We start from the raw sequence: 25764 nt of genomic DNA, 5'->3' as shown, positions 1-25764 counted from the left end.
GAAACCATACATCAAAGTGGGAGAATGTGTGCCACATTCTCGTTTAGAATGCCTGGGGACTTTTACACCTAATTTCACTAACTGTATATTTTCTTTGCCTTGTGACAGGCATTTTCTTCCCCACTAAACCTTAATTAAGGGGTTCCTACTCAGTCAGTCATTCTTAATGGAGGCTATACCGTAGCAGAGCACACACTCTGTTTTCTGACTTCTCAGTTCCACTAGCCAACCTTCAGGTGCACATAGACTTTCTTTATTTTGTAATCTGGCACCTTGCTTTCCTTGCTTGTCACTTTTCTTATTTGACCATGAGCCCAGAGTCAGTGGATTGAGGAAGAAGTGACTGATGGAAATGCGTAGTAGGTTTGTGAGGGATCGCTGCTCTGATTGCTAGCTTGTGTGTAGGCCTGCTGCCATATTTGAGGCCTGATAGACTAGTAATCCTGTGCACTCTGAGAAAAAGAGGGAAGTGGCAGAGTTGTACCGAAGTTGATGAAACAATAACCAAATTTGTAGACTGAAGAGATCAAACATGGAACTGTTTCTTGCTATTCAAGTCTTCAAGCAGGTTTAGTCAAATACACGAGAGGGATCTATTTATCATATTATCTCCTACCTAACTCCTCAAGCTGCTGTTAAGTAAGATGATAGGGGCCTTGCTCCTCAACTTGTGTCTATAGGAAGATCTCTTCTGAGCAGCAAAGTTTGTAGTAAACTAAACTGTCGAAGGCATTAATGGGTTTAGGGAATGTGAGATGTTCCTTGATAACTATGAGCTGTAAGTGGAAAAAACTGTGAAGAGGTGTCTTGAGCAAAAGCAGACATTGGGGGCCTCATCTCCTCTCAACCAGTCAGTAGAGTTACTGTAGTAGGGAGGCTGGCTGTTGGAAGTCCAGGGCTCCTCCAGGGATGTTGTGTGATTGATCCATGCTTCACTCCTTCCTTCACTGTTTCACTCCCCACTGGTCCTTTAGAAACCGAACCGACAGCACGTTCAACTTCATCAACATCCAGATAGATAGTCGTTAATAGGTCTCCTATCTTTCAATGCAAGACAATATCACAGTTACTGCCAGGAGTGGAGTGGAGTAATGGCTCCATTAAACATTACAGCATTATGTCAAAATCAAATCAAATTCTATTGGTCGCGTACACATATTTAGCAGATGTTATTTTGGGTGTAGCAAAATGCTTGTGTTCCTTGCTCCAACAGTGCAGTAATATCTATCAATTCACAACAATACACACATCAAAGTAAAATAATGGAATTAAGAAATATAGAAATATTAGGACTCCGACATTGCTCATCTTAATAGTTATATATTTTTTTATTCAATTATTTAACTTTTAGATTTGTGTATTTAAAAAAATATATATACAGTACCAGTCAAAAGTTTGGACACACCTACTCATTCCAGGGTTTCTTTCTTTCTTTTTAAAATTTGTACTATTTTCTACATCGTAGAATAATAGTGAAGACATCAAAACTATGAAATAACACATATGGAATCATGTAGTAACCAAAAACACAATATTTTAGATTTTAGATTCTTCAAAGTAGCCAACCTGTGCTTTGATGACATCTTTGCACACTATTGGCATTCTCTCAACCAGCTTCACCTGGAATACTTTTCCAACAGTCTTGAAGGAGTTCCCACATATGCTGAGCACTTGTTGGCTGCTTTTCCTTCACTCTGCTGTCCAACTCATCCCATGTCACGTTCTGGCCTTAGTTCCTTTTTTATGTCTTTATTTTAGTTGGTCAGGGCATGAGTTGGGGTGGGCATTCTGTTGTTTTCTATGTTTTGTTCTGTTGTTATATTTCTATGTGTTTGGCCTAGTATGGTTCTCAATCAGAGGCAGGTGTCAGTCGTTGTCTCTGATTGGGAGCCATATTTAGGTAGCCTGTTTTCTATTGTGTTTTGTGGGTGGTTGTATCCTGTGTTTTCACAATACGGGACTGTTTTGGGTGTTTATTTGTACCTTTGTTATTTTGTTCAGTGTTCTGTTGATTTATTAAATATATCATTATGGACACTTACCACGCTGCACATTGGTCTGATCCTTGCTACTCATCTGAAGAAGAGGAATTCCGTTATAGAACCACCCACCACTCAAGGACCAAGCAGCGTGGTAACGGGCAGCAGCAGAAATCTTGGGACTCATGGACATGGGAGGAGATTCTGGACGGCAAGGGACCCTGGGCACAGGCTGGGGAATATCACCACCCCAAGGCAGAGCTGGAGGCAGCGAAAGCTGAGAGGCGGCGATATGAGGAGGCAGCACGGCAGCGCGGCTGGGACGAGAGGCAGCCCCAAAAATGTATTGGGTGGGGGGCACACGGGGAGTGTGGCTAAGTCAGGTAGGAGACCTGCGCCAACTCCTAGTGCTTACCGTAGAGAGGTGGACCGGGCAGGCACCGTGTTATGCCGTGTTGCGCACGGTGTCCCCGGTGCGCAGGCATAGCCCGGTGCGTTACAGCGCAGCGCCTTGTATCGGCCGGGCTAGAGTGGGCATCGAGCCAGGTGCCATGAAGCCGGCTCAGCGCATCTGGTCTCCAGTGAGTCTCCTCGGGCCGGGGTACATGGCACCAGCCCTACGCATGGTGTCCCCGGTTCGCCAGCACAGCCCAGTGCTGTCTTTTCCACCTCGCCGCACTGGCCTGGCTACGGGGAGTATCCAACCAGGTAGGGTTGTGCAGGCTCGGTGCTTGAGACCTCCAGTGCGCCTCCACGCTCCGGTCTATCCGGTGCCTCCTCCACGCACCAGTCCTCCGGTTGCAGCCCCCCACACCAGGCTGTCTCTCTGTCTTCTCCCTGCAGGTGCTCCCGCCTGTCCAGCGCTGCCAGAGTCCCCCTTCTTAGATTGCACACAGGTGGACTTTAACTAATTATGTGACTTCTGAAGGTAATTGGTTGGACCAGATCTTATTGAGGGGCTTCATAGCAAAGGGGGTGAATATATATGCACGCAACACTTTTCCGTGTTTTTTTTCCTTCACATTTTTAGTAATTATTTTCATTTCACTTCACCAATTTGGACTATTTTCTGTATGTCTATTACATTACATCCAAATAAAAAATATATTTTAATTACAAGTTGCAATGCAACAAAATAGGAAAAACGCCAAGGGGGATGAATACTTTGGCAAGGCACTGTAGAAAATAGTAAAAAATAAAGAAAAAGCCATGTATTAGTGGGTGTGTCCAAACCTTTGACTGGTACTGTATGTATGTGTACATGTGATAGGATGTATAGACATTATGGACAGTATAAGGATAGAATATTTAGTATATCTGTAGAATACCTAGAATAGATTAGTATATATACCACAATAGTTGAGGGATGGCATTGACTAGAATACAGTATATACATATGAAATGAGTAAAACGGTATTTAAATATTATTAAAGTGACCAGTGTTACATGTCTATGTCCATGGGGCAGCAGCCTCTAAGGTGCAGGGTTGAGTAACCAGGTGGTGGCTGGCTTGTGACAGTGACTAAGTTCAGGGCAGAGTACTAGGTGGAGGCTGGCGAGTGATGGCTATTTAACAGTCTGATGGCCTTGAGATAGAAGCTGTTTTTTAGTCTCTCGGTCTGAGCTTTGATGCACCTGTTCTGACCTCGCCTACTGGATGATAGAGGGGGGAACAGGCCTTAGCTCAGGTGGTTGATGTCCTTGATAATCTTTTCGGCCTTCATGTGACATCGGGTGCTGTAGGTGTCCTGGAGGGCAGGTAGTTTGCCCCCGGTGATGCGTTGGGCAGACTGCACCACCCTCTGGAGAGCGGGATACCGCCTGATAGGATGCTCTCAATGGCCATCTGTCAAAATTTGTAAGAGTCTTAGGGGCAAAATTTCTTCAGCCTCCTGAGGTGGAAGTTGCGCTGTTGCGCCTTCTTCACCACACTATCTGTGTGGGTGGACCATTTCAGACCATGTCAGTGATGTGTATGCCTTGGAACTTGAAGCTTTTCACCTTCTTCACTGCTTCCCTGCTGTCTCCTGGAGTCCACAATCAGCTTTTTGTTTTGTTGAAGTTGAGGGAGAGGTTATTTTCCTGGAACCACTCCACAAGGTCCCTCACGGTTGTCTCGTCATTGTTGGTAATCAGGCTTACTACTGTTGTGTCGTCTACAAACTTGATGATTGAGTTGGAGGCAGAGTGAACAGGGAGTACAGGAGGGGGCTGTGGGGCCCCTGTGTTGAGGATCAGTGTAGTGGAGGTGAGGTTTCCTACCTTCACCACCAGGGACCGGCCCCTCAGGAAGTCCAGGACCCAGTTGCACGTGGTTCAGACCCAGGGTCCCTAGCTTCATGATGAGCTTGGAGGGTACTACGGTGTTGAAGGCTGAGCTGTAGTCAATGAACAGCATTCTTACATAGGTATTCCTCTTGTCCAGATGGGATAGAGCAGTGCGCAGTGTGATGACGATTGCATCGTCTGTGGGTCGGTATGCAAATGGAAATTGGTCTAGGGTGTCAGGTAAGGTGGAGGTGATATGCGATTAGTCATTTAGTTCAGTTGCCTTTGCTTTCTTGGATACAGGAACAATGGTGGACATCTTGAAGCAAATGGGGATAGCTGACTGGGATAGAGAGAGATTGAATATGTCCGTAAACACTCCAGCCAGGATACGGCTAGGGATGCAATCTGGGCTGGCAGCCTTGCAAGGGTTAACACACTTAAATGTCTTACTCAGAGAATGAGAGCCCACAGTCCTCAGGAGTGGCCTGTGTCGGTCGCATTGTGTTATCATCAAAACTGCTGAAGAAGGTGTTTAGCTTGTCCAGAAGCAAGATGTCGGTGTCCGCGACGTGGCTGGTTTTCCCTTTGTAGTCCGTGATTGTCTGGAGTCCCTGCCACATAGATCTCGTGTTGAATTGCAACTCCACTTTGTCTCTGTACTGACATTTTGCTTGTTTGATTGCCTTACGGAGTGCATAACTGCACTGTTTTTTATTCAACCATATTCCCGGTCACCTTGCAATGGTTAAATGCGGTGGTTTATGGTTTCAGTTTTGCGTGAATGCTGCCATCTCTCCATGCTTTTTGATTTGGGAAGATTTTAACAGTCAGTGGGAACAACATCCCCTATACACTTCCTGATTAACTCAGTCACTGTGTCAGTGTATACGTCAATGATATTCTCAGAAGCAACCCAGAACATATCCCAGTACACATGCTCAAAAAAATCTTGAAGCATGGTTTCTAATTGGTCAGACCAGCGTTGAATAGACCTTAGCCTAGGTACTTCCTGTTTGAGTGTCTGCCTATAGGAAGGGAGGAGAAGAATGGAGTCGTGATCTGATTTGCCAAACTGAGGGTGGGGGAGGGCCTTTGTTTCTCTCCCTTCTGGGATGGCTACAATGGTCAATAGTTTTTGAAGTGCGAGTTGTATAGGCAATGTGTTAATAGAACTTCGGTAGCTTTTTCTTCAGATTCATTTTTTTAAAGCCCCCAGCTACAATAAATGCGCCTTCAAGATTTGTGGTTTTCAGTTTGCACAAAGTCAGGTGTAGTTCCTTGAGGGCTGTCGTGGTATCGGCTTGAAGGGGAATATACACGGCTGGTACTATAACCAAAGATAAATCTCTTGGGAGGTAATACGGTCTGCATTTGATTGTGAGGTCGGTATTCTAGGTCGGGTGAACAAAAGGACTTGAATTCCTGAACGTTATCAGAATCACACCACGAGTAGTTAATCATGAAACATACACCTCAGGCCTTTGTTTTGTGCTCTCCATGTTCTGTGCTCTCCATGTTCTTAGTCACTTGGAGGAGAGCAGAGAGAGACACACGCACACACACACACACACTCTTCCTCAGCTCTTCAAAGTGCCATGAGGAGGTTCGGGGAGGAAGGTGCCAAACCTTTACTTTATATTCTCTAAACCTCACTACTGTCCAAGACCTTGTTTGCCAAATAAGGAAGCATCTGTCTTGTGATTCCTCTGAAAAGATGGAGAAGAGACTGCCTGGGCAGTTGGATGGAGTATAATAATATTTGAGTAAGTAAATTATAAATTAGAATGGTCTGAAACCTGACAGGAATTACTGATTGGACGTGTTTATGACTGATATTGTTCAAAATGTATTTTCAAAACATATTGGCCTTAATTTTGTCAGAACCTGAATAATAGTGTTCAATGCAAAACCTGTCTGTATGTCCCTGTCTTTTACCAGCAATCCCAAAGTGTTTAGATTAGAGGCCGACCGATTAAATCGGAATGGTAGATTAATTAGGGTCGATTTCAAGTTTTCATAACAATTGGAAATCGGTATTTTTGGGCGCCGAGTTGCTTATTTTTTTATACCATTATTTAACTAAGCAAGTCAGTTAAGAACACATTCTTATTTTCAATGACGACCTAGTGGTGGGTTAACTGCCTTGTTCAGGGGCAGAACGACAGATTTTCACCTTGTCAAATCCAATCTTGCAACATTACAGTTAACTAGTCCAACGCAATAACGACCTGCCTCTCGCTCGTTGCACTCCACAAGGAGACTGCCTGTTAGGCGAATGCAGTAAGCCAAGGTAAGTTGCTAGCTAGCATTAAACTTATCTTGTAAAAAACAATCAATCATAATCACTAGTTAACTACACATGGTTGATGATATTACTAGATATTATCTAGCGTGTCCTGCGTTGCATATAATCTGACTGAGCATACAAGTATCTAAGTATCTGACTGAGCGGTGGTAGGCAGAAGCAGGCACGTAAACATTCATTCAAACAGCACTTTCGTGCGTTTTGCCAGCAGCTCTTCGTTGTGCGTCAAGCATTGTGCTGTTTATGACTTCAAGTCTATCAACTCCTGAGATGAGGCTGGTGTAACCGAAGTGAAATGGCTAGCTAGTTAGCGTGCGCTAATAGCGTTTCTAAAGTCACTCGCTCTGAGCCTTCTAGTAGTTGTTCCCCTTGCTCTGCATGGGTAACGCTGCTTCGATGGTGGCTGTTGTCGTTGTGTTGCTGGTTCGAGCCCAGGGAGGAGCGAGGAGAGGGACGGAAACTATACTGTTACACTGGCAAGACTAAAGTGCCTATAAGAACATCCAATAGTCAAAGGTTAATGAAATACAAATGGTATAGAGGGAAATAGTCCTATAATTCCTATAATAACTATAACCTAAAACTTCTTACCTGGGAATATTGAAGACTCATGTTAAAAGGAACCACCAGCTTTCATATGTTCTCATGTTCTGAGCAAGGAACTTAAACGTTAGCTTTCTTACATAGCACATATTGCACTTTTACTTTCTTCTCCAACACTTTGTTTTTGCATTATTTAAACCAAATTGAACATGTTCCATTATTTACTTGAGGCTAAATAGATTTTATTGATGTATTATATTAAGTTAAAATAAGTGTTCATTCAGTATTGTTGTAATTGTCATTATTACAAATACATTTAAAAAATAAAAATAATAATAATAATTGGCCGATTAATCGGTAGCGACTTCTTTGGTCCTCCAATAATCGGTATCGGTGTTGCAAAATCATAATCGGTCGACCTCTAGTTTAGATATCTCAAAACGTTGGCTGAACAAACTGTAGTGTAAATACTCACCCATTTGCTCATGAGTTATCATCATTGAAATCATTGAAAGTTTAAAAAAAACTCACACAGCGATTCCCAGTATCACTTCAGTATATTAAGCTTACATATTGTCCTCTCTGCCTTCGTCAGAGCTTCTTCCTCTTGACGATTAATCATGTATAATCACATCACATCCAGTGTTCGAATTATACATCGAGTCATGATTTCATCTCATAATCTCATCCACCCACCTTCTCCTTTTCACTTCCAGACCCAGTGTTCTCCGACACTTGCAAGATCGACAACAAGTTCCTCTCTCTGAACTACCTTGCTGGCTACGTAGAGTCCCAGGCCTCTAAAGGCTGTGTCCTGTCTGGACCAGACCAGGACCAAGAGGTCCACATCATCGAGCTGCAAGCACCCAACTCTAGTAGGTCAGTACTGTAATCCACCACAACCATAACATAAACATAACTCCAGCTGGTCAGTACTGTAGCCCATGACCAGAACCAAAAAAATAGTCTGACCCAAATAGGGTGCACGTTTATCTAGTTTGGGCTGGTTTCCTGGACACAGATTAAGCCTAGTTCTGGACTAAAGAACACTTTCAATTTAGATTCTCTATTGAGCTTACTTTGAGTCGAGGAGCAGACTTAATTGTTCACTGGGAAACTGGCCCTTTATGTCAATACAATACACATTATGTCGATCAAAGTAACTCTTAGCACGAACCTTAATGATCTCAGTGTAATTTCCCCATTACAAGACGCCAGAATGATCTCTCTCTCTGGTCTCTGGTAGTTTGTTTTGGATACGAAGGAAGAGGGTGGGTAATATTGACCGTATGACGTTCTGTTAAGAACTCTACCTCAGGCTCAGAGTCTATGAGGGTGTCCCAAAATGGCACCCTATTCACTATTCGCCATTTGGGATGCAACCTATCTCCAGTCTGCCAGATAATCGCCTCACTCTTCCAGTGGTGTGATTACTTTGTATATGCATGAAGAGCCCAGAAATACATGTATTTCATCATACTTCCACTATGTGGTCTGGTCTGTTACACACATGTCCTCCTCTTTCTGGGAATACTTCCAGTTTCTTAATCAGTTGGCCAGACTGAGAGAAGGCATGTAAATACAGAGTGTTTTGGGCCTTCAGAAATTCTTATGTCTCTCTCTCTCTCCCTCTCCTTGAGCAGTGCGTTCCAGGTGGATGTGATCGTTGATCTGAGGCCGTTGGGGGCAGATGTTCTGTTGCCTCGTGACATCGTGCTGCTGCTGAAGTGTCAGAAGTCTGTCAACTGGGTCATCAAGGCTCACAGCATCAGCGGGAAACTGAATGTAGTGGTACGTGACTCAGAACGTCACTCTTAACGTAACAAACACAGCCTCTCCTTTTGGTAAGAGCTGTTTTGACCTAAATAAAAATTATTTGATTTTCAGTAGTAGCAGTTTATTTAATGGCCATCTCCAGAGACCCAAGACTCCATCCCTCAGCTTTATAGCAAACCAAGTGGCGGCACTGTTGAGTTCAAATTGAGTCGTTCTACTTTCAGATTTTTCACTGCCAAAATGTTTTTCACTGTCTCAGTAACACATCACAATGGCACTGATGGTGTGAGGGGATACAGGCAGAATAACCATGTCACAACACATGACTAGACAGGCACAGCAGACAGACAGGCATGTCACCACTTTGTGTTGCTGACCAATACATTTGTCACAATCTGAGGAGTGTTGAAGTGGCACCTGGTTTCAACCTGCCTGCAAGGGGATGTAGGGATGGAAGGAGGGAGGGGGATGGATGAACCGTGAAATATCACCCTGACAGCACTAAGGGTTGTCATCGCATCAAATAAGGAAGGGAAAGGAGGAGGAGAAAGGAGGAAGAGAGGAGGGGGGCAAGACATTTTCATAGGCTCATCACAGACAGTATTTGTGCTCACAGCCTGACCTGTTTGTCATCCATGATAATGTGAGTTATGAGCGCAGCTGACTGCAGGCCCTGGCTGACTGCAGGCCCTGGCTGACTGCAGGCCCTGGCTGACTGCAGGCCCTGGCTGACTGCAGGCCCTGGCTGACTGCAGGCCCTGGCTGACTGCAGGCCCTGGCTGACTGCAGGCCCTGGCTGACTGCAGGCCCTGGCTGACTGCAGGCCCTGGCTGACTGCAGGCCCTGGCTGCATCCCAAATGACACCCTATTCCCTATAAAGTGAACTACTTTTGACCAAAGTACTATGGGCCCTGGTCAAATGTAGTGCACTATAATGGGAATAGGGTGCCATTTGGGAACAGTCCTAGCTCTGCCTATGGTTTCACCAGACCTGAGTGGTTTGGATTGCAGAAACGGTAGGGTGTTTGGATGGGTAGGCGTATAACGCAAACGTGTATTAACACAAAGGTTGGCAGTTTACCTACTGACCTGCAGTTTACTGTTCTAGGACAGTACCAGTACCAGCTTGGTCCTATATGGGTTGGCAGGTAGCCTAGCGGTTAAGAGCGTTGGGCCAGTAACTGAAAGGTTGCTGGTTCAAATCCCCAAGCTGACTACGTGGAGAAAAAAACATATGCTGATGTGCCCTTGAGCAAGGCACTTAACCCTGTTTGCGTTGGATAAATTACAAAAATAAATATCTGTTTAACATGACAGTTAATAACCAAATCAAATATTATGTCACATGCGCTGAATACTTAACCGTGAAATGCTCGCAGATCTCGACAAACCATTTCTGTCTGAACCTTGCGTTGTGCACGGGGGCATTGTCATGCTGAAACAGGAAAGGGCCTTCCCCAAACGATTGTCACAAAGTTGGAAGCACTGAATCGTCTAAAATGTAATTGTAGGCTGTAGCGTTAACATTTCCCTTCACTGGAAGAAAGGGGCCTAGCCCCAACCATTATTCCTCCTCCACCAAACTTTACATCTGGCACTATGTATTGGGGCAGGTCGGACTGCCAGATGGTGAAGCGTGATTCATCACTCAAGAGAAGATGTTTCCACTGCTCCAAAGTCCAGTGTCGGCGAGCTTTACACCACTCTAGCCGACACTTGGCGCATGGTGATCTTATGCTTGTGTGCGGCTGCTTGGCCATGGAAACCCATTTCATGAAACTCCCGACGAACAGTTCTTGTGCTGACTTTGCTTCCAGAGGCCATTTGGAACTTGATAGTGAGTGTTGCAACCGAGGACAGACAAGGTTTAAGTGCTACATGCTTCAGCACTCGACGGTCCCGTTCTGTGAGCTTGTTTGGCCTACCACTTTGCGGCTGAGCCGTTGTTACTCCTAGACGTTTCCACTTAACTATAACAACACTTATAGTTGATCGGGGCAGCTGTATTAGGGCAGAAATTTGACTAACTGACTTGTTGGAAAGGTGGCATCCTGTGACGGTGCCACGTTGACTGAGCACTTCATCAAGGCCATTCTACTTTGTCTATGGAGATTGCATAGCTGTGTGCTAGATTTTATACACCTGTCAGCAACGTGTGTGGCTGAAATAACTGAATCCACTAATTTGAAGGGGTGTCCACATACAATATATATACAAAAGTATCATTATAGGAAAGAGATACATCCATCTATACATTATTGATAACTTCAATTTCAAATGTTTACTGAATCTATGGACAGCTGCCCATCTGCTCCCGCTGGACGTGGTCACTTTTTCCAGTTGATCTTAGGGACATGGAAAAACATTTAAATGACTTCTGGGTTGATATGGGCTGTGAAATCTGCATGATCTGTCACACAGACTGTTGTGCTGTTACTGACATCATCAGTGTCTCCAGCAGACACATTTAGTTCTTCAAGTGTTGGCATTATCAAGTCCCATCAGAACAGCACAGACCCTCAATTTTGGTCTGCATTGCCTTGCATTTTTCACATTTACACCACCAGTTCCCCGTGACTCTCTCTCTGGGCGCTGCCGCTGGTTGCTGGTTTGCCGGATCACCTGTTGCCATTTCCCCCATTCTGTCTCGGCATCTATCTGTCCAAGCTCTTCATCAGTATATTCTGGCCCATATAAATATGGTTCTGCAAAGTATACATCCTCTTCAGTTTTAGCTGTCCGACTCAGACATGTTTTGATTTTGAACTAATGGTTTTGGGCAGTGTAGCGCTTGAAAGATGTGTCTGTACTGCGCTATCCTCGAGAAGCAGGCTCCGTAGAATTGGGAGGTGTGGCTAAGTAAGACTAGCAGCATGCGGATGTAGTAGTGACATAGAAATTAGTTCCAATACAAGGGCAAAACAGTAAACACAGTTCAGGGTATACACATTTATGCTCGTAATTGTGGAAAAAGTGTTTCGATATTGACATGCCTGTATAGCCCAGATGTTTTGAAACACGTTTTTTGGGGTGAGTCTGGCCACTACCACAATTTGACTCTTGCAAGCAACTAATACAGCCAAAGAAATCTCAGGAATGGAAGTCTGATCAAACCAATTGTCTGGGTGAGGCTTCAAAACTAAAAGTAAGTGGAAAATGAGGTCTAACATGTTAAAATACGAAATATCCCTTTAAGCATTCTTTTGACTACTTAGCAGTCTTATGGCTTGGGGTAGAAGCTGTCTTGGAGCCTGTTAGTCTGACAGCCGAAGCTCCGGTACCATTTGCCAGATGGTAGCAGAGTGAACAGTCAATGACTTGGGGGGCTGGAGTCCTTGGCAATTTTTCTGGCCTGATATAGAGATCCTGGATGGCAGGGAGCTCGCCCCGAGTGATGTACTGGACTGTCCGCATCACCCTCTGTAGCGCTTTGCAGTCGATGGTGGTGCATTTGCCATACCAAGCCGGGATGCAGCCAGTCAAGATGCTTTTGATGGTGCAGCTGTACAACTTTCTGAGAATCCGAGAGCCCATGCCAAATCTTTTCAGCCTCCTGAGGAGAAAGAGGACTGTTGTGCCCTCTTCACAACTGTCTGTGTGGACCATGTTAAGTCCTTAGTGATGTGGATGCCAAGGAATTTAAAGCTCTGAACCAGCTCCACAACAGCCCTGTCTATGTGGACAGGGACGTGTTCTCCCTTCCTTCTCCTGTAGTCCACGATCAGCTCCTTGGTCTTATTGACATTGGGGGAAAGGTTGTTGTCATGGCACACCACTTCCAAGTCTCTGACCTCCTCCCTGTAGGCGGTCTCATCGCTGTCGGTGATCAGGCCTACCACCATTGTGTCGTCACCAAACTTGATGATGGTGTTGGAGTTGTGCGTGGCCATGCAGTCATGGGTGAACAAGGAGTACAGCAGGGAACTTGAGGGGCCCCCATGTTGAGGGTCAGCCTGGTGGAGGTTGCCTACCCTTACCACCTGGGGCTGTCCCATCAGGAAGTCCAGGATCCAGTTACAGAGGTAGGTGTTCAGACCCATGGTCCCCAGCTTGCAGATGAGCTTGTAAGGGATTATGGTGTTGAAAGCTGAGCTGTAGTCTATGAACAGCATTCTTACATAGTTATTTCCCCTCTTGTCCAGGTGGGAGAGGGCAGTGTGAAGTAACTAGATTACGTCATCTGTGGATCTGTTAAGGCGGAATGCGAATTGGAGTGGGTCCAGGGTGTCTGGGAAAGTACAGGCCAGGCTGACATAGAGTACATGAGCCTTGGTCATATGTAGTACACTAAATAGGGAATAGGATGCCATTTGAGACAGAGTGGATCTGTGAGAAGGGATTAGCTCCCTCACATTATACAGCACGGAACACTGCAGAACTAATGAGGAATTCTGGTAGAAATCTGACACAGACTAAGTCCCACCATTGATCAGGCCTTCGATGTGTGTGTGTGATTGTGATCGTGTGTGTGTTTGATCGAGAATGCGTGCGTATGACCCTTCACCACTATGGGCAGTAGTACATTTGTCATGGGTTTTCCTTCCATGAGGAAACCTAACAAATGTAAAATGGTTCTTCGACTTTTACTCTGTCAAGATATGAAAGTATGTGAAATGCTCTCACACTTTCATTGTGGGTTGTGGTCATGCTGGCTTTTGAAGCTGACAGGGTCGATTTTACTGTTCCATACAGTCAGACGAAGGAAATGAAACTTTAGCAGAGGTAGAGATTACTGTAAATGCTGCTGACTAGAAGAGAAAAAGCACCCACTTTGATCTCTATAAAATTACTTTCATGACACAGAATGGTTTAAAATATGGTCAGATTGCTCTGTCTGTACTGAGGGACGAGCATCACATAGGAGTGACTCTACCTGTCGGAAGAAAATGACTGTATACTGTATGTCATATTTAATATTCCATATGACTAATATAAACCTGTATTTACCTTTCTTTCAGACGCCAGATACCATCAGTCTGAGCCCCAACACAGAGAGGCTGATGGAGGTGTCTAGGACCCCTAAGCAACACCTCCCGTCTGGCTCTCAGGCCCTGATCAAGTGGGCAGAGGATCATGGTTACGGACCGGTCACCACCTACACCCACACACCTGTAGCTAACACCTTTAACCTGAGGCTCAGGGAGCCAGGTGAGAAACACCCAGGCTTCTATAATTCTGTTTATAGACAACTGATTGTATTGTTGGTGCCCCCCTCCCCTAAGAGTGACATGCTCGCATCCCCTGATCTCTGCACATAGTTTTTACGATTCTTTATAGAAAATATTAGATCCCAGATTGACAGCATTTCTGGTCAGGAGGCACTAAAGGCAACCGCTCTGAGACTGTCTACTGCTTCCTTTTGCTCATTTGAGCAAATATCCTTTAATTCCCTCCTTGATACTGTAGCTCACATGAAGACCTGAGTAAATACCTGCAGTCAAATTGTGCAATATATTAGGAGATTGCATTCTTCATTTCACCGGTCACATTATTTTACATTAAGAATCTTACCTTACTTCCCCAGAACAGTTGAGCCAGTCAAGTGTTTGTTTGTAAATAGCACAACGGGAGAAAGCGGGAGCAGGTGAGTCCTGCTGTGTATTGACAGGGGTCACGTTTTATATTGAAAGCCAATGGTGTCTTTTGCTTCACTAGTGATCAGGGATGTGCAGCTACAGTTTTCATTCACAGAAAAAACATTAGTGCAACAAATTTGACAGAAAATAGCTTCATGACAACAGAAGCGCAACACTACTTGGCTGGCAACCAGGAAAGTAAATGAGCTTACAATGAAAAAGCAAGGTCTTTTTTTGCAAAAACGATGCATGGCCATCATATTTCAAATGTTTATCATAGAAAGAATGTAGCCAGCTAAATGTCCTAATGTTTTGCTTAAAGTTCATCTCAAAGCGCTGTCTGCTGATAGAATGCCCATTCGTGAAGTCTCATCCATTTGGAGAAGTGCAGCTTGAAGCACAAATTTAATCTGGTGTCGAGCAGAAATGACAGTAAGAAGCATTTTAGATCTGCTTTCCAAAACGCAGCAAAATATTTCTTATGCGTTTCATATTTTGTTCCTGCATGAAAAAACACAGAATTCTGCATTAACGCAACCCTTAATTTAACTTGCTAGTTATCTAAGTAAGTGGCTGAATTAACAATATTGGGTTAGCTTTCTGCCATGTTTGATAAGTCAAAGCCCTTTGGATGAGTTATCTGTAGGCTGTCTTGATTTCCTTGCTTTTTTTTAATCCTCTCTGTTCTTGGCCCGTCTGCTCCTCCCCATCTTCTTCAAGCAGAGCAGGCAGGCAGGCCAGTTGCCCTAGTGACTCCAGATTCCACACAGATACAGCCTGTACACACTGCACGAGAGTACTGTTCAGACAAGCATGCGTCAAAACTTTGAGTCTCTCATTCACATTCGCTTGTAAATGTCCAAACTCACCAAAAATGACATTCGGTAGCTCCTACCTATATATGTATAACTTTATGAGCTGGATTGCCGGTCTTTGCAATAAGTTTATTTTTGTTTGCGCACGGTAGCATATTTAGCTAGCAACTTCCATGGAAATGTGTTATTACTTATTCTAATTTTGTTAGCATTCTGGTAATAGATGCCCATAGGGCTTTTTTGAGTTTATTTTGGCTCCCCCTTGTGTACCAAGCTAGTAATACCGTAAATCCTGGGATTTATGCCCAACCCTACAAGTGACCTAAGCGACTTTGAGCGTGGTATGATTGTCGGTGCCAGGCACGCCGGTTCCAGTATCTCAGAAACAGCTGGCCTCCTGGGCTTTTCATGCATGACAGTGTCTAGGGTTTACAGAGAATGGTGCGACAAACAAAAAACATCCAGTCAGCAGCAGTCTTGTGGGCAAAAACAGCTCGTTGATGAGAAAGCTCGAAGGAGATTGGCAAGAATCGTGCAAGCTAACAGACGGGCCACAAACAGGCAAATAACGGTGGTGTGCAGAATGGCATCTCGGAACGCACAACTCATCAGTCCTTGTCATGGATGGGCTATTGCAGCAGAAGACAGGTTCCACTCCTATTAGCTAAAAACAAGAAGAAGCGGCTCCAGTGTGCATGCGATCACCAACACTGGACAATTGAGGAGTGGAAAAACATCACCTGGTCCGACGAACCCCGGTTCCTGTTGCGTCACGCTGATGGTAGCCAGGATTTGGCGTAAACAGCATGAGTCCATGGCACCCTCCTGCCTGGTGTCAATGATACAGGCTGGTGGCGGTGGTGTAATGGTGTGAGGAATATTTTCCTGACACATATTAGGTCCCTTGATAGCAATTGAGCCACGTTTGAATGCCACACCTTGTAGAATCCATTCTCTGAAGAATTCGGGCTGATCTGGAGGCAAAGGGGACTCCGACCCGGTACTAGATGGGTGTAACTAATAAAGTGGTCATTGAAAGTGTATGTTTACTGTAATGAAAATAATAGATAATGCATGACAAATAGACATTGGTTTAGTACATTTAAGAAAGATATCTACTGTGTAAATAAATTATGCTAATAATAATACATTTTATTTGTAAGCGCTTGTTATAAAAGTATAAACTATTATAAATCATTGAGTTTTAAAACCACATACCATCGACATACAATTTTAACTGTCCTTATGAAGACAAAAGTCTGAAACTCAAGTCTTAACTCTGAGCCAATTTAGCTTCAATGTTCTGTTCTGTTTGTGCTCGGTACAATCTCCTTGCCTTTAAAATCACCAGATGAGGCCTGTGTGTGTGTGTGTGTGTAAGTGTGTGTGCGTGCGTGTTCATTCGTGCTTGTGCTTTCGTGCGTCTCTGTATCTGTGCATCTGTGTGTGTGACTAAAATGTGTCACACACACTTCACTTACAGATGTGGTGGATCCCCTGGATTCCATGTTCCCTCCAGAACTCTCCATCTTACGTGACACCAACCCCATCCTCTCTGGTGGTCAGGGGGGTGCTGCCCCACACTCCAGTGGCCTGCCCTTCACCTTCCCCTTGCCCCCGCTCATGGAGCAGGGCCTGCCCTACCTGTCCCTGCCCCCCTCCCTGGATGACCGGTCTTGGCTGGGAGGGGAGCTGGGTGGGGAGCCTGAGGAGCAGCAGGGGACCCTCAGTGTTGGTCTCAGTGTTCAGTGTGAGGAGAGCAGGATAGTGGTCTGCATCGACCGAGAGAGTCTGCAGGTGAGGAGATACTTGAGTAGTCAGCCAACTGGTTTATCACTGTGACTAAATGTCTGCCTTCATTGTCTCAAAAATGGAGGAAAGGCAGTTGTGGAATTCACACTTTTCATGCTTGATTTAACTGTATGATTATTCCTCTTTAATACTGACCGGCACTGACTTGAGTCAACAGTGTGTAGTGTGTTTGCTACTGTGTGTGTGTCTGTACTTGTGTGCTACCATTGGGCACTGTGAAGCAGGCCCAACACAATAGACAACAGTGTAGTAAAACCCTCACACTGCAATTAGGTATACTTATGGTTAGAGTTGGACTATCCTGTGGTTTTATTTAACATCACACAGAGAAGTAGTATGTGCTGTAGAATGGCATAGTGACGTATAATGCCTCACTCGTCTAGTGTCATGAGTCTCAGTCAGCTCTACTGATCGTTTTGAGATCATTGATCATGATTTAAATTTTATTGCAAAGATTATAGATTATATTGACATTATATCATTAAAAAAATACTTTATAGATGATTGACTATTTATTTATAATTACATTGTCTCTTTCCTCAGGCCAACGGTTACGCTAATGTCAACCTGACTCTTCAAGACCCAGAATGCAAAGCAACGGTCAACTCCACCCACTACACGTTGGTGACCCCATTGGAGGGCTGTCAGACCACCAAGTACCCCATGCACCCCGGTCCTATGGTCCTCTACATCAACTCAGTGAGTAGCACATTTAGCAAATGATCAACTCATTGAAGGCACGTTTCCTGAATCCTAGCCTACCACATGTTACCATACTCCAAAATCTTGTAAAGCCTGGAAATTGAGGGTGCCCAGACCCTAATAAGCATACCCCTGGACTAAAATGCATCTCCATTTAAAATACTTTCAGTCCAAGACTTGGTTTGGTCTGTGTCTGGAAACTAGCCCTATATGAGTACTGTATTCACATATTTAAATAGAACAATTATAGGATCTCTATGGCCGTATCCCCCAACCCTATCCTGTTACTCTGAACAATGGTAATCCATTATCTCTATGTGCATGGGAGGAACAACTAGGGGCAGCTAGCGCTAAATCAGGACAACAGTATGAATTGCTGCGGGAAGTAGGGGTGCTGAGGGGGCTTCCCATCCCTTGATAAATCAACATTTAAATAAATAAATAAAATACCCCCTGCAAAATGTGTTAACTAGGCCTTTATTACTCCTGGATAATTATTGTTTTTTTCTCTTCTTAGATACAAAGATTATCTTCATTTAGCTGTTTCGCAATACATCAAAGCCCCATGTCCTTGTGTGTTCCATCCTACGAATAAGCATTTTAATTTATTAGGCTTGGGCGGTATCCAGATTGTCATACCTTCATACCGACCTTGTGCCCCAGGGATATTTGGTCATACCAGCATTGAACACAAGGGGAGCTATTTTCAAACCCCACTGAGCCTCTGTAGTCCAAAGGTTAGCAATGCTAACTCATAGAGTGCTAACTAAATGCTAACAAGCACATTGCAAACATTTTATACAGTCTCTGACCTAAACTATTTGCAGGACAGACATCCCAGCTCATACATTTTTACAAGTAACTAAAAACTGCTACTCACAGTTTTCTGCACAAAACACACATTAGACAGCAAGGCTCTTGATCCAGCAGGGGATTCTCAGCTGTTACAAAGCGAAGCTTGATTTTGGAAGACGCTAACCACTTAGCTAGATAGCTAACAAGCTACTAAATTAGCAAACCCAATGCACAACCGCAGAGCATTTAGCACATTTTAGACAGTTACCGTAATAGTTATAAAATATCTAGCTGGCAAACATTTAGTTGTGAATTCCATAGTGAAACTAGATCACCGGACGCGTGCTGCACAACAGTAAGTGACTCACAAGGTTCTGGTCTCTCGTTGTTGTGTGCTTGTAAACAAACACCACGTGACGGGGTGACGGGGGACTGCCAGTAAGCTTCATAATAAAAAATGATTTGACAGGTAAACTGAAGAACGGAGTCTTCTTTATCTCCTAACGTATTGCACAAGTTGACTGCAGGTATTTACTTAAAAAGTAGCTACAAATATTCTAATGTATAAAAATGTCAAATAAATAGTTTCAACGGTATTGACGAGATTGAAAAAACATCCTGTGGCTATTTCAAAATTTCCCCCGGTATATGGCATATATGGTATACCGCCCAAGTCTACTATTTACTATATTAGAGCCTTGGTCAAAAGTAGTGCAATATATAGGGAATAGGGTGCCATTTGGGATGCATGCTTAGACTAGAGACTACACTGGAGGGTCAACACGTGTGAAATAAGCACCAGTAGGAATAAACTAAATGTCAATGGCAATAATTGACCTCATTTAGTCCTTCTCTTCTAGCCCTAACTCACCTCTGAGCCTGTAAACAACTGAAGTACACAGAGTGGGCTTCCAGTGTTTCTTTCCTGTGGAGAAAATGAAATATATATGCTTCACAGGGTTCTACCTGATAGAGCTCTCAGCTCTGGACTGTTGAAATCTCTGGACGTTCCCACGTTTTAATTTCAGCTCATCTGTTGCAGAATGTTGTGGCAGCTAGATTCAGACCAGAGCCGCATCACTGGTGTCCTGAGTAGGGTTGCAAAGGGAGGGTATATTACTGGAAACTTTAGAGGTTTACCAGTAAACCACCAGAATTTTGGTATCTTCGAAGGATTTTATGTAATCTATCACAAGACATCTAGTGGCCCTTTTGTGTATGGTTCTGTAATAATCTCTGGCCCTCTGTGTGGCCTTATCACATGTAAAACTTATGAAATGATTGAATAAGATTTTTTTTTTTTACTAATTGAATGACAAAGCTGTAAAACCTTATTCACCATCAACTTAGTGATACCATAGGTGTTTAATATGAGGGTTTCAGCATTAAATATCCTATATATGTTGTTTTTAAAAAACTTGTATTGTATGTATTATATGTTATTATGTCAATATGTATTTGTTTCAGTGTTTTGCCATCAAACTGGTGGCAGTTATGAAAAAGTCAATAGTTAGTAGAGTTAATTGAAAGTAATTGCATGCTTTTTTCATTAATTAGACTATTTTCTCTTGAACCATGTACTAGAAACTCATGAACAATATGGACACAGATATAAAAAAGCAATATTCTATATGATTCTAAATGTTTTTAAGTTATTCAAATATACATCTCCAAAGTTACGATAGATTTCCATAGATTTTCTGTTAATTACCTAAATTACCGGCAGCTTTGCAACACTAGTCCTGAGCCCCTGAATGAAACAACACCATTCACACGCAGAACATTATTTTAAAATAGTTTGGCGCCAATCACTGGTAAAGTTTCCTGGTATATGTCTCAAAAGGCACCCTATTCCCTATATAGTGCACTGTTTTTTACCAACGTGTCATTTGAGATGCAGCCTTAAAACATGATTTGGCACCAGTAGCTGGGAACATGTCCTATTCACCTTGTGAATATATCTGAACTATGTTCAATGATTCAATGATCAACTCTCCTATGTGGCTGACGTACAGATTCTAAAAAGTCAACCTGAACCTGTTCAATGTGGCTGTTTCCCAAATGGCACCCTAGCTATATAGTACATTACTTTAGAACAGGCTTTTGTCAAAAGTTTGTACTTTATAAAGGGAATAACTGGGGTGCCATTTGGGACGCATACTGTATCTGAACTGTGTTCACTGATGTGTTCAACTCCCCTGTGGTTGACATCCAGATCCTGATAAGTCATGATGGGCCTAAGGATGGGAGTGGTGTTCCCCTGGATTACGATGATCTAGAGTCCGGAGACGTGACTTTCCCTGGGGAGACAGAGGCGCTGGAGAGGGCTGCTTTCCTGGAGCACACCACGGGGCCTGATCACAGGTCCTCCATTCTGGTAAGACATCTATAATATTAGATAACATGGATTCTATATGATTCTCTCTCAGGACCAGCACACAGGTCCTTCATTCTGGTATGACATCTAGCTACACAGGGCCAGCTACAGGCATAAGCGGTCGCTTGTTTTTTTTCCCAACTTCTATAAAACTGCAAAGATGTCTCTCCACCCAATGGCAAAATGGGTAGTATTGCAGAAAATTAACTTTAAAACTCAAATTCTTCTCTCAGCCATGAAAGGGGGCGGGAGCACTAATATGTTTTACCGGGACATGGGGGCCCCCAACCAGATCTCACTTAGGGCCCTCAAATGGCTAGAGCCAGTCCTGTACCTACATGACTCTCTGTTTGTTTGTTTTTCATACATTTGGTCTCCCTCGAACAAAAGGCTGGTTTTCAAACTCAAGGGAGTTTACCCTGGTTAATTAACCCTAAATGAAAATGGAATTAAGAGAGTAGCATTGCATGACAGGGCCTGCCTGGGGTTGAGAGAGTTGGGAGTCAAGACCAGACTACTGATCATCAATAAATAATATACTACCTCCACCTGAATCCTGTCCAGATGGTTGAAACTCCATCTCCCAGAGTCCCTCAGTGCTAGTAAAGACTCATCTGGCTTCTTAGGAGGATGGAAGATTCCAACTCTCACTGTCTACTCCCCACATTATCTTTATGTCTTGAACTTCTTCTGACCTGAGCGTTTTGGGAAATCTGCTATCACGCTTTCCCTTTCATCTACAAAGTCTCTTTCCTTTCTATCTCTGTGTCTCTATAGCCATACTCTTTACCCATGCACACTCTTCCTCTCTCATCTTTGTCTCCTCCTGCCTGTATCTCTGTGTCCCTCAGTGATATTGCTGTGATGAAACACTTGACACGCTCCTGGCTGTGAAGGCCAGATAGTGTGAGGGGCGATGGTGAGAGCCAGGTAATGTGAGGGCCAGGGTAAGGGCCAGGGGGATGGAGAGGGTCAGGGTGAGGACAAGGGTGAGGGCCAGGGTATGTTAGAACCATGATTATGTTGTGATTGGCTCTTCTCTTCTTCACCCCTCCAATTCAGCTGTTTTGATTGGCTCTTCACCCCTCCCCCAGTTCAACTGTTTGGATTGGCTCTTCTCTCCTTGTCCCTCCAGTTCAACTGTTTTGACTGGCTTTCTCTCCTCTCTCCCACCTCTCTCCAGTTCAACTGCACCTACAGGAAGAACCAGGACACTCTAGGAGGATCAGGATCATCAGGATCGTTCCCTCGTATTGCTCCGGCAGCAAAGGAACTGCTCAGCACCGACGTCATGGTTAACATGGAGCTGTACAACACCCATCTCTTCCGTTATCCGTCTACCCAGGCCTTCCATACCGTCTCCAAAAATAAACAGGTCTTCGTAGAGGTAAACGAAGCAGTGAAATACTATAAACTGTACTAAATACATTTAAGTACATTGTGTCTGTTATATTTTTAGTCTGTGTGTGATTCGCTCAGATGAATATAATTAGTAGGCTAGTATCCAGATGTTGGGACATGTGAGTTGGAGCGATTTCACAAGAGCCAGGATTGTCTGTGTGTGTGTGTATATGTCTGTGTCTCTTAATATGAGGCCTGTCAAAACAACAGTGAGGACTGTTCTGTGTGTACACTGGTCTGGTCCACTTTCATCTGTTAGTGTTTTAGCTTCCACAGGGTCCGTTGATATTTGGTCTGGGTCGGAAGGATATAAAGTTAACATATCGTCTTTCTGCTGTTAACTACCCCTCCCAGCCATCATCTCTGTCTTAAAGTGTCCTGGCACATACAGTACTGTGTGGCATTTAGAATTCTCCCCAGAGACCTTATCGTCTATTTATTCTGTCTGGAAAGTCCAGAATGTACCTTGCTAATAGCACTGATAAGTAATTACTAAGGGGGTCCTATCGGGAAGTTGTGTAAGATAAGTTCGAGATCCACACAGTGAGGCTCTTTGAAGTGTTGATTTATGGAGCTATTTGAGGAGGACGGCTGCTCTGACAGTGTGGCCTCAGAGAGACAGCAGCAACAAGTCACAAAGAGCTCTGTGTGTGGGGCCATGGGGCCTAGTCCTTAGTCCCTTTCTAGCCCTTTCTCTCCCACCTCCACACCTCTCACACTGGGCTGAGATCTGCCGTGCCCTGCCCTAGCCCCTGAGGCTACAGCCCAAACTAAGCTGTATAGGAAACTGCTGTTGTGCAACAAGTGTGTCATAACTTGTGTTACTCTTAGGTCAGGTCACAGCCTGCATGTACAGTGCTCACTGGGTTTTCACTAGTCGCTGCCAACCATGAGCTGTCCTTTGAATGCAGTGTGCGTGTGTGTGTGTGTGTGTGTGTGCGTGTTTGTGTGTCCGTGCGTGTTTGTGTGTCCGTGCCTGCGTGCTTACATGTGTGCTTTTGACTGGGCAAGCTTTTTGACAACCTTGGCATGTCGATGGCACAGCCAGAAAACAGTAAAACACATGTAGATTTTTCAGAGAAAAGAGAGAGAGAAAGCAGCAGGGGGATAATAAGTCATGTTTCGTCCCAAATGGCACCCTATTCCAGGGTCCATAGGTTTCTGGTCGAAAGCAGTGCACTATATGGGGAATAGGGTGCCATTTGGGATGCAACCCATAACTCAGGGAAATGCCTTGTGGTCTGCCGAAAGAAAGATCGTCTTAAAACGTTTGAAGGGACTGAAATCCACAGGATTTGTGATTCTTGGACCTGATAGCACTCTGATAGTGTTCCTTTAGCTTGTTCTCTGTGTTAAAACAAATAGCTCCTGGACTGACAGAGAGTGTACAGACATTTGCCAAGATGGTGTTCCTCACACAACTTTGCAGAGGGAAACAGATAGTTTATCAATTCAACGACGTCGATGAGAGGATTTGTAAATAGAATCATCTGACATCTTTAGAGGCTGTATCAATCATATAACCTCTACACCTTGCTTACACATTATAAACTGGACAATATCTTGGCACATGAGTTGATTGTTTTTGTGAAAAATGACACAATGTTTAACACAATGTTTTGTTTAACACAAATATCTTTGATCTTGATTTTTTATTTATTTTTATTTCTCCCGTCAGATTGGAGGCTTCAAAGTCAACCCAGATCTTGGCTTCATGATCCAGACCTGCTTCATCTCTGCCAACTCAAACCCCAACATCGCGTCAGACTATACCCTGATCGAGAATATCTGCCCTACAGACGACACCGTCAAATACTACAGTCAGAGAGACCTACCTATCTCCCACTCCCAGACCGACAACAAGAGGTTCAGCTTCACCTTCAACTCACACTTCAATGAATCATTGCTCTTCCTGCACTGTGAAATGTCCGTTTGCTCTAAGAGACCCCACAATAACCAGGGACTGGCAATGGTATGTTTTAGTTTTTCTCCATATTTGTTTTATTTCTTGAGTTACTTGACGTCCTTGGCTCCTATAGTCCCAGTCTGTATTAGCTAGAGCGTCACGGCCCCGCCCACCTGTGAGGAAAACAACCTGTGGTTACTTTGGTTACCCTATTGGCTTACAGAACGTAATTTTCTTGTTGTCTACATGTTTTAGTCAATTACAAAACTACATTTAAGAAAAGTACAACACCTAAAGATTGCTTTTAAACATTGCCTGCTCCCGAGCCTTCTCACTACTTAGAAAAACGTAATTACATGCCCCTTTTCATGACAGTGCTAGGAGCCACGCGAGTGAGTGCTAGCTAGCTACTGACTGGAACATTAAGCTAGCAAAGACCAACAACACAAACAAACAGATTATACAGCTACAAGTAGTGAGTGGAATTACAAACAGACTAAACACGTTCAATTTCTTACCTGTGATTAAATGTTTTACACACACATACAGTGCCTTCAGAAAGTATTCATACCCCTTGACTTATTCCACATTTTGTTGTCTTACAACCTGAATTGTAATAAATAAAATCTCACCCATCTACACACAATACCCCATAATGACAAAGTGTTTTTAGAGATTTCTGCACATTTATTGAAAATGAAATACCGAAATATATAATTTTTGTATTCAGACCCCAGAGACAATGCATGTTACAATCACGTTTGGCAGCAATTACAGCTGTGAGTCTTTCTGGGTAAGTCTCTAAGAGCTTTGCACAACTGGATTATATCATATTTGCACATTATTCTTTAAAAAATTCTTCAAGCTCTGTCAAGTTGGATGTTGTTCATTGCTAGACAGCCATGTTCAAGGTCCTAAATGTTCAAGCTGATTTAACTGTAACTAGGCCACTCAGGAACATTCAATGCCGTCTTGGTAAGCAACTCCAGTGTATATTTGGCTTTATGTTTTAGGTTATTTTCCTGCTGAAAGGTGCATTTTCCTCCCAGCATCTGTTGAAAAGCAGACTGAACCAGGTTTTCCTCTAGGATTTTGCATGTGCTAAGCTAAAATATATACAGTGGGGCAAAAAAGTATTTAGTCAGCCACCAATTGTGCAAGTTCTCCCACTTAAAAAGAGAGGCCTGTAATTTTCATCATAGGTACACTTCAACTATAGACAAAATGAGAAAAAAAATCCAGAAAATCACATTGTAGGATTTTTAATGAATTTATTTGCAAATTATGGTGGAAAATAGGTATTTGGTTACCTACAAACAAGCAAGATTTCTGGCTCTCACAGACCTGTAACTTCTTCTTTAAGAGGCTCCTCTATCCTCCACTCGTTACCTGTATTAATGGCACCTGTTTGAACTTGTTATCAGTATAAAAGACACCTGTCCACAACCTCAAACAGTCACACTCCAAACTCCACTATGGCCAAGACCAAAGAGCTGTCAAAGGAC

General features: G+C 43.7%; 1 protein-coding gene across 1 annotated transcript in view; it reads left to right on the top strand.

Moving 5' to 3' along the window:
* Nucleotides 1-25764, top strand: part of LOC112251175 (transforming growth factor beta receptor type 3-like) — a 147020-nt gene that overhangs the window by 101813 nt on the left and 19443 nt on the right. The window contains exons 6-13 of the mRNA XM_024421980.2: nucleotides 7815-7977; nucleotides 8742-8889; nucleotides 13834-14023; nucleotides 16750-17063; nucleotides 17622-17777; nucleotides 20791-20952; nucleotides 22136-22339; nucleotides 24032-24325. Of these exons, the coding sequence (XP_024277748.1) occupies nucleotides 7815-7977; nucleotides 8742-8889; nucleotides 13834-14023; nucleotides 16750-17063; nucleotides 17622-17777; nucleotides 20791-20952; nucleotides 22136-22339; nucleotides 24032-24325 (1631 nt within the window). The remainder of the gene's footprint in view (nucleotides 1-7814; nucleotides 7978-8741; nucleotides 8890-13833; nucleotides 14024-16749; nucleotides 17064-17621; nucleotides 17778-20790; nucleotides 20953-22135; nucleotides 22340-24031; nucleotides 24326-25764) is intronic.

Source organism: Oncorhynchus tshawytscha, linkage group LG05, assembly GCF_018296145.1.
Source record: "Oncorhynchus tshawytscha isolate Ot180627B linkage group LG05, Otsh_v2.0, whole genome shotgun sequence".
NCBI lineage: Eukaryota > Metazoa > Chordata > Actinopteri > Salmoniformes > Salmonidae > Oncorhynchus > Oncorhynchus tshawytscha.
Note: the sequence above shows the minus strand (reverse complement) of the source record. Positions and strands in the feature narration are given on the sequence as shown.